Below are 8874 nucleotides of genomic sequence, written 5' to 3' on the forward strand. Positions count from 1 at the left end.
ACTTCATCAAGATTCTTCTTCCTATAATTCCATCACCAGTGTACCCAGATTACACCAAGCTACAACTGTAGTATCCTTTTCACAAACACCTGTGTGCTTTTTGGAAAAAGAATTTAGCTTATGCATGTCAAATACTTCACTAATCAGGAAGTTCAAATATTTATGTTTTACTAAGGAAGATTACAGTCAGATTAGGACTTAATAATGACAATCATCTTGAGTCATACCCTTCTATTTTTTAAGAGAGGAGAAACAACACGTAAGAAGTGGTTTTTTTAATGATATTTAACATCCATAATACAAACAATAAATTAAACACAGTAAAAATAATTAAATAAAGCTTGAGGTTCCAGCCCTCATACAAATAATTCAAATCTACAAAATGAAGACAAGTTTAAAAATAAACCCAGACTAAGTCCTGGAGACAAAAAAAAAAAAAAAAAAAATCACTTCCATATAATATCAGTTAAATGAATAGAAATAAATTTCTGACTTTTGATGCCTGCAGCATTCAACAAATGCCAAGTCCTTAACTCTTCTCCAGGGTGCATAGGTACATGTAGACAGGTTGCATAATCAGACTTCCCAGGGGACTTATACACCTTCACACGTGACCTGAAGTCCAGCAAGTTTCCAATTTGCCTTCTTGCAGCACAGTTCTTAAGTGAAATACATTAAGAGTTTGTAATGCTGACTCAGCTACTACTTTTTTTCCACTTCTTGGTGCCAAGTCTGATCACTCTCTCAGTACTGGTCTTAACAGCTTAGGTCCGTGAGACTTGAGAGTCAGTATTATTCAGTACAACCAGGGGCGATTTTAGACTCAGTTTATGTAGAAAATGAATACTTGAGTTTAGTAAGTTGAAATTGTATCAATATTTCCAGAGCAAATGCTGGTTCATAAATGAAATAGACAGCTAACTTGCTATGCATAGTATTGTGCATGGGAATACTCATTTAAATGTTAAATATTTTAGCTTCCCACTGAGTGGTTTACAGGAAATTCAGAGTAGTAAGATAATATATCAACCATCTCTCTGCCTCATGCCTCAGGAGCACTGATGTGAGTGACTGAACACACAAGCATTCAAAATGAAAGCCTCTTATGACATTCAGGTCCTCACTGTCCTGGTGTCAGTATAGGCTGAATTTTGTTCATTTCAGTCCAGCTGTAGAAAAAAGGTCACTTTGGTTCAGGAAGAAAACGACTCTTGGCAACTAACCCATTCATGTTGGAGTCAATCCAGTTAAGGTATTGAGTAACTCTGGTGTAAACACCAGGCTTGTTTTCCTTTGCACAGCCATCTCCCCAGCTGACAATCCCATAAACCATCATCCTGCCATTGTGCTCACAGACCATGGGGCCACCAGAATCTCCCTGACAACAGAAAGAGAACATATTAGGTCATTTTCTACAGATGGAGCCTGTGATTATTGCTTTTCTAGAGTTAAGCAAGCTAGTAAGAACCTGTGAGCTAAAGCTTTTATCTTTGAGAACATTGCTTAGATGGAACAGAAGGTTTGGCATTTGCTGTGACTTGAACACTCTAAAGCTGAGGAGTTCTCTAGTTCCCCCTATTAGGATACCAGGAAAATAGTAACATGGGGAAACAACCCTCCAACCCCACCCTAACTTCATAAGCACAGATATTAGACTACTGATACACGGTGAAGGCCAGCATGCCCAATTCTTCATCAGAATCAACTGTCTCCCTGTGCATAAGGTACTTTTACACTTGAGGACACTTGTTCTTTTCAGTGGCTCCTATGGCCACCCTGCCTGGTAAGGTACAGGGAAATAAATCTAGTTTTGATGAACCTGGAGGGGCTCAGTGTCCCCTGTAATCTATGCTTGCAAAGCCATAGTTAATTGTGCAAGCTGAGATTAGAACAGTTGCTATATAGCTCTGATGGATATCTGTTGGTTATTGCTTGAATAGACTGAAAATAAGGCCTTGAGGAAAAACAGTGGCTAAGATACTGCGTTTCTTGCACCTCCAAAGGAAGGCCTGGAGGGAGCAAAACCTAACTCTGGGTCCCAACTTTATTCCAGATGTCCAGCCACACTACCGGTCATTACTATGTCCACCTGACATAGTAATTTCGAGTTACATTACATACTCTTGTGATTAGTAGAATTTAAAAACGCTGCTGACTGATCCATGTAGTAGTATACATGCATTAGAAATTTTAAAATAAACCAAACCAATTTTACCTTGCAGGCATCTATCTGCCACATGGGATCCCCAGCACAGACCATGTTGTCAGTAACTCTAACATTGTCATAGTATTCATATTTGCATTTTCTCTGTGACACTAAGTTCACAGTGGCTGACATCAGTCTTTGAGCATAGAAGATGTCATCTGCAAAAAAGAGTATTTCATTATTTTCATCCTCCAAAACAAAAAGAAGCAAAAAACCCTCCATAACAATCTCTGCATTTAAATTAGCTTAACCATTTCAATTCTCCATTGAGGTTCTTACTTCCACCTTATGAAGTATTGATTTACTTTTACTGTTAATAAGTTTTAAAGAGAAAAACAAATGTTCCAAATACAAAACACAGTTTAATTTTTAGAGAGAAAGAGTTTAGTAATTTTTGATGGAAATTCTGCACAAATACAATCCTTTGCTAATCCTCCCACACGGCTTTAATTTTTTTCTGCTCCTCATCACATCAGGAATGATAAAAATTGTATCATTGGTATGGTTGACAAGTGAGAGAAGGATCAGATAGGAAATTCCATAGACAACTAGAGAAGATGATAGCAAAGGCCATCTTCAAGAGATTCACATGGAGTACATACAATAGAGAGGAATCTTTTTTCAATACTTCAGAGATCATGGTATAAAAATCGTCACATTCCCACCATTGTGGAAGATCAACTTTGGGAAGAGAAGTCATTCACTTACAAAAATCTTGTTTTCCATAGCCAGCTATTTCACAGTGGGTATTTTCCTTCAAGTAAAGGTTCCTCTCTGGCAAGCAGACTGTTCTGACATACTTGGATTCTACTGCACACTGTCCAGAAGTCGTCCTTATCCTTATCAAAGCTATGAACCAAGTCAGAAAAGATATAATTAGATATGTAAAGCAAGTTTTACCTCTCAAGTTCCAACAATAAAAGTAATTGGTACAGTTAATGGGAATAGTTGCAATTATATTTACTTCTGCTTACACAAGGCTCCCCTCATTGCTTTTGGAATGAATCATTACTTAATAACAACAACATAAGTTTCTCAACACTAAAATTGACAAATGTTCCAACTTGAACTTGCTTCCTCAAAGGATAGGGGCTGATAGCTCAGGCAAGAGTCTTCTGCAAGAGTATCTTTAGATGTTTTAAAAGATCAACTTTCTGACTGGCTGTAGAGGGTGGCACCCACTACCCTGAATGGCTCACAAAGATATTCTTGGATATCCTTTATTTTAGCAGCAGCAGGACTAATCTGGAAGGGATGATAGAGTTCTAAAGGTCAAGTGCAAGAGTGCCAAGTCTGTTCTGTGCAAGTTTAAAAAAAACATCTCTGAAGTAGTTGCTTTAGGAATAGGCTTGTGAAACCCAGACTTTTCATAAAAGTCTGAATTAATTCATGATAACCTTCAGCTAATGAGGTGCCTGATATGACATTCCCATGCTGTATGATGGGACCTACACTGCATGCATTTTTTTCATCATTTACTATACATACAGTGTGATCTCCAGACACATAATAAAACAGCAGAAATGGAACGCTGCCACCAGCACTTATGGAAAAGCCGTATTTTCAACAGGTCCCAAGACTGCGTGCCAGGTAATGCATCTGGTATGCACCACAACCAAAACTTATACAAGTGCAAAAACTGTCAGCACAGGCCTAGTTTTCAGGCTGTTCCTGTTCCCCTTCTTCCCATCTCTGGGTCTACTTCTTTTAGATGTATGCCACAATTACGGAGCCTTCACCTTTCCCAGTGTTTTAAAGGCTCTTAAGATGACACTTACCAATATCATTCTCATTGCCACCTGTGTCATCTGTAAAGTCAGGGTGAGAGATGATCTCATCAACCATGAATACTTGTTCCTTATCATCAGTGACATTCAGTATGGACTTTCCAAGGAAGACTTTGTAGACAGATTTGTTTATTGGTCTTTTTGACCTGAGTGAGAATAGAGAGATTGATGAAGACCAGTGATTTCTGAGAGTAAAGTCAACAGCTGAGATCCAGTTCTGTTTCATATTTATATTGATGCTGATAAGTAAAATTTAGTCAGCTTTAAAAGTTGATCCAATATTCTGAAGGAATGCATCCTAATTTTCCATTTGAAGGGATTAAGATAGATGTTCAGACATTTTGAAACATGGTTAACTAGCAGCTACTAATGCAAGGCGTTGGCATTAAGAATCCTCTGCAGGATGCCAAAAGGATCAGCTTTCCACAGAAAAGTCAACAAAAACCACTCATAGATGTATTGCACAGCTCATCACACTCAGTACAATTATGAAGCTTGGGGAATGGCTAATAAGCTAAAAATGAAAACCTAGCACCAATATACACTAAATTGTTTAAACTTCATCCCACCCAACTGTCCACATCTTGCTAGCACATTCTCCTAGATATGGGCTCCCAGAGGTTTAATGTTTCTTTTGCTGCTCTTGTTTTGTTCAATCAAAGGAACATTCTTACTGTGGTGCATTCCAAAAGGCTGCTCAGGGAGCACTGCACCAAGAAATCAGTTGAAGAAAGTTGCAAATAAGAGTTGGAAACTCACGGAGTGTGGAAACAGTGTGCTGCTGTGAGCACCCAGCAAGGGTCGATGAGGCTGCCGCCACACAGGAAGTGGTCCATGCCCCTTATGGTTTGGAAGATGCCAGCTATCCAAGGCTGAGACTCAACCTCTGCCTGACTGCCACCAACAATCTTGAAGCTCCTGCTGATACTCCTTTGACCACATGTAGGCCCTGTAAAAAGAAAAGTTTTGTTCAGATGTTCATACAAATAAACTCCAACCTTGTGCTATTACAAATAAAATTAAACAAACAAACCACCAATTGTGTTGAAACTAATATCACTTACCACACTTCTCTATGTTGCAAGGTGTTTCTTGAATGACAGATCCCCTTTTGGTGTAACACCAGGGCTTGTTCCTTCCATTTGGGTTTCTAAAACGAAAAAAGGGTGTTATTTTCATATAGTTCTAAAAAGTCACAGTATCTTAAAATTCCAGGTCTTCTGAAAAAAATCAAAATATTTCGTTGCAAGATATGCCAGGGGAAAAAAGTGCTTCAAATATTTTTAGTCAATAATTCAGCTCTGTAATATTTTTTAAAAATATGCTTCTCACTGAAGCACCTCCGGTTCTAGAATATAGAATAGAAGCTATCACAGGAAGAATGATGCTTTTCTTACCTGCAGTAGCTGTGTTTGCCCAGCCCAAGCTGCAAAGCATTCTCTGAGTAAGCATGGTAATGACCCCTCCTGATTAGTGAGGGCAAGTTCCACGGCAGACATTTGTCTTCTGTTGCCATCCCTCTGTAGTCCTCTCCATTTTCAGTATAGCATGTGCTGTCAGTGTCTGAGAAAATAAATATTTTATTAGCAGCATGTTCATGTTTATAATTGTTCTGTGACAGACATGGACAAATCCTTCCAATGAAAAAAGTTCTTGCATTACACTCAAAGAGATGCAAAAATCTAGACTGACTAGATATTGTTATTAAATTTGCTCTGTATGGATTTTGAACATCAGGTATCTTATACTTTAAAGCACACATATTAATTCTTTAACAGTTTAAGTGAACTTCAACATCTGATAAATTCTTCTGCTTCTGAACACTCAAACTAGTTCATTTTTTCCACCCCAAACTAAAAAGTAAGGTTTAGGAGGCAGGGACAAGAACTAGAGATTGTGGCACCAACATTTACTTGCTTCTCCTCATTTAGTCTGTTAGCATAAACTGCTGAAGACTATCCAGTCATGTTTCTAGGCAATACTTTCACTTGGCATTTCATATTAATTCTCTGACTATCTTTTCGACCTTTCCAATCAATTTAGTTAGCATTAAGGAAGACAGATACTCTACCTAGCTCACAGTAAATCCCAGTGTATCCATCTGGACATATGCAACGACCAATTCCACTAAAGAGGTAATAGGTAATGCACGTTCCTCCATTCAAACAAGAGCATTCTGTAAGAAAAAGACATCACTAATTATAGGCAGAACATAAGAATGCAGATGTCAAATGTAATTGAAATTTAAGTTTTAGGTGTTTCAGTATCATTAAGGGTCTTTCTTCTTGTATGAAAGCAAAAGTACAGGATAATAATTTCTTTTAAGGTTCAAACAGAACAGGCAGATGCTTACCCTTGTGTTCTGATCTGCGTTTATATAGCTTGTAGTACTTCCAGCTATAAATCTACAGGAAAAGAAAAAAAGGATTTATAAGGAGGCAGCTCCTTTTATGTGGTTTGATCACCTTTTCCCTACTCTGTTCCCTACTGCATACCTACAACAGTTTAAGTTTTTGCATGTAGCTACCTGCTGAACCTGCTCTGTGGAATCTGGATATGAATGAGAAGTGGAGCCCTAAGCAAAACAGAATGGGGAAGGAAAACCAATCCCATGTCATGCAAACTAAAAACTACCAAAAAAACCCAAGCTCAGAAAAGCACCACTGATCTGTGCCACTGCATCAGGTCAACAACGCGATTATATATGCTGTAAGAACCTAAGCAGCTCTTAATGGTCACTGTCCCTAAAACAAGGAAGGAAACCTCACCCTCTACACCAAGCAGTGCAGCAAAGACACAACATTCATCAATTGCCCCTGTCATTTTGGTGACCTGTGCTTCACATTTGTGCCACAGAATAAAAGCCAGAAAATTTATTCAACAATTGATTCTTGTTCTGTCCTTCAAGGTATCCCCTCTGCTTTGTAGGCTGGGTATGCCATTCTCCATGAAATAAGATTAGGCTTCTGATATACTCAAAACTTACAGACTCTAGTCCCGTGACAAGTGTGCCCAAGGTTATGGTAATGAAGAGGAGTAACTTCATGTTGTTAGTTAACTTCTCCCTTTGTTCTTCTTCTATCTGAATTACTTGATTCTGAAAATAAAAGAGGAATTCAGTATCATGCTGTAGCTTGCAGCGTCAGCTTTCTTGCTTCTATTGTCTTCAGTTGGTTTCAGAATAAATTACAACACAACTTGTTGAAGAGTTAAGCATTTACTTGCAGCAGGATATGTGCTTATTGTTTATATATATATATTAAATCAGAGGTTATACTTTAAGGCTTTTTTTGTACAGGCAGCAGATCTTTTTTTAAGAGTGTAAATGAAGCAGGGAAAGAGAATTTGGAAAAATCAGAATTCCACTTTTGTAGTATGGGCTAAAAGTTGGAAATTGGCAGATGTATTTAGCTGCTGCCCAACTGTCTGTACCTATTTAACTGACCATTACTACCTTCAACAAAAGCACTGAGCATGCAACTTCAGGGTCTGAAAGAGAAAGCTCCTTTTTTCAGGACCTCTGTAGTTATCAGCTACATCTTAGCACTTCAGTACATCCAGCTATCTGACCGAGTGCCTCTGACCACTGCCAACTCTTTGAAGTCTGCTGGTGATGTTGCCCCACTAATTTACAGTATTAGAGGCTTACAACATATTCTGTCTTGATTTCTTATATGCAGCTGGATCCTGTGGCCAAGAATGCATAGCAATCTTGCAATCAATGGCAAATAATTTTCTTGCAATAACAATGAGGGTACAACAAAGTCCCATACATCTTTTTCTCTTTTCTAAATTGCAATGTAAGTAATGAGAATATTTTTAAGCATTCTCACTTTTAGGAAACTGTAAAGCATGATTTTTAAAAGATTCTATGGAAATCTCAGTTATATTTGCAATAGCAAAAAAACCCAATGCAGTAGAAGAGGTTGTACAGAACTGAGCTAGTGCTCAAGACCTGCTCCACACTGTACCTGCTTCAGGTTTCTACATTGGACTAATTCCAGTTTTGGTCCTGCAGACTGAATACCTACTGATATGTGGATTGCACCTTCAAGTTTGACTTTATATAGAAGAAATGGAGTACAAGTACTCTATAACTCCTTACTGAACACCCCAAACACACATTAAGTTCACACACTCAGTGGTGTGAACCAAAACACAGTATAGAGAAGATCTCTAGATTCATTTGGAAAACAGACATTATAGAAATGAAAACGCTAAGGCAGATGCAACCTTTGCTTGTAAGCAGGTGTCATAATGCAAGCAAGCAAATCATGCCTCAGGTACCTGGCTATACATGCTTTTCAGATTCAGATGAAATTTCAGCAGATATACTTCCCATAAGCATTATTATGGGAATTATTTTTAGCATTTTCGGCAGCAATGCAAGTGATTTATTCTCTGGTACGATAATTAGTTCCTCAGGCCCAGCCTGCACGCCACAAACAGCAGTACTGCTGATTCCTTTAAAAATCCTGACATACTGTGGCAACTAGAACTGACCTTCCCCGCTGCTGCGGTACTGCATCGCAAAGCTTTTTTTTTAAAATTTCAATGTAATTTTAAAGAGCAATCGCTTCATCCCGATCGATTTAGAGGCGGCACCGATGCCTGCAGCTGCCGAGTGGCTTTCAAAGGCACGGCACTTACCGGCGGTGCGGCGGAGCTGGCGGAGCTGCAGCGGCTGCCAGGGCGCAGCGCGGCCCGGGCTCTATAAAGGCCGAGCCGGGGCGGGGCTGCCGCCGCTGCCGCCCTGGGGAGGCCCCGCACCGCCCCTCGGCCGCACCGCGCCGCAAACAAAGCTGACTCAAGGAGGAAAAGTTTTATGCCGCTTTTTAGTTTCGGGGAAGGGGGGTACGGTCACGCGAACAGGCGGCTTTG

General features: G+C 39.3%; 1 protein-coding gene across 2 annotated transcripts; it reads right to left on the reverse strand.

Annotated features, from left to right (window-relative positions):
* Positions 1 to 260: 260 nt before the first annotated feature.
* On the reverse strand, positions 261 to 8669 carry PLAU (plasminogen activator, urokinase). 2 transcript variants are annotated; one of them, XM_005520520.3, is made up of 11 exons: positions 8644 to 8669; positions 6980 to 7090; positions 6347 to 6398; positions 6065 to 6169; positions 5391 to 5556; positions 5058 to 5143; positions 4753 to 4942; positions 3985 to 4139; positions 2915 to 3055; positions 2216 to 2364; positions 261 to 1378 (listed from the first exon to the last, which is right to left on the reverse strand). In XM_005520520.3, exons 2-11 carry the CDS (start codon positions 7037 to 7039, stop codon positions 1184 to 1186), a joined length of 1299 nt encoding a protein of 432 aa, XP_005520577.1. In that variant the 5' UTR covers positions 7040 to 7090; positions 8644 to 8669; the 3' UTR covers positions 261 to 1183. The 2 variants fall into 2 exon arrangements, with proteins under 2 accessions (XP_005520577.1, XP_087916102.1); XM_088059976.1 differs by lacking the exon at positions 8644 to 8669 and adding an exon at positions 8497 to 8525.
* Between the last annotated feature and the right edge of the window lie 205 nt (positions 8670 to 8874).

This window comes from Pseudopodoces humilis, chromosome 9 (assembly GCF_049639895.1).
Source record: "Pseudopodoces humilis isolate 2021_Gansu_Grassland_sample_001 chromosome 9, ASM4963989v1, whole genome shotgun sequence".
Taxonomy (NCBI): domain Eukaryota; kingdom Metazoa; phylum Chordata; class Aves; order Passeriformes; family Paridae; genus Pseudopodoces; species Pseudopodoces humilis.

What these genes read in the sequence shown, in the direction of transcription:
- PLAU (XM_005520520.3), bottom strand. Translation starts at nt 7,039, where the DNA reads ATGAAGTTACTCCTCTTCATTACCATAACCTTGGGCACACTTGTCACG. An exon ending in TTGTCACGGGACTAGAGTCT is followed by an intron (nt 6,399 to 6,979) that starts GTAAGTTTTGAG and finishes CTTTTCCTGTAG; the next exon opens with ATTTATAGCTGGAAGTACTA. An exon ending in TGGCAATGAGAATGATATTG is followed by an intron (nt 3,056 to 3,984) that starts GTAAGTGTCATC and finishes CTTGGTTCATAG; the next exon opens with CTTTGATAAGGATAAGGACG.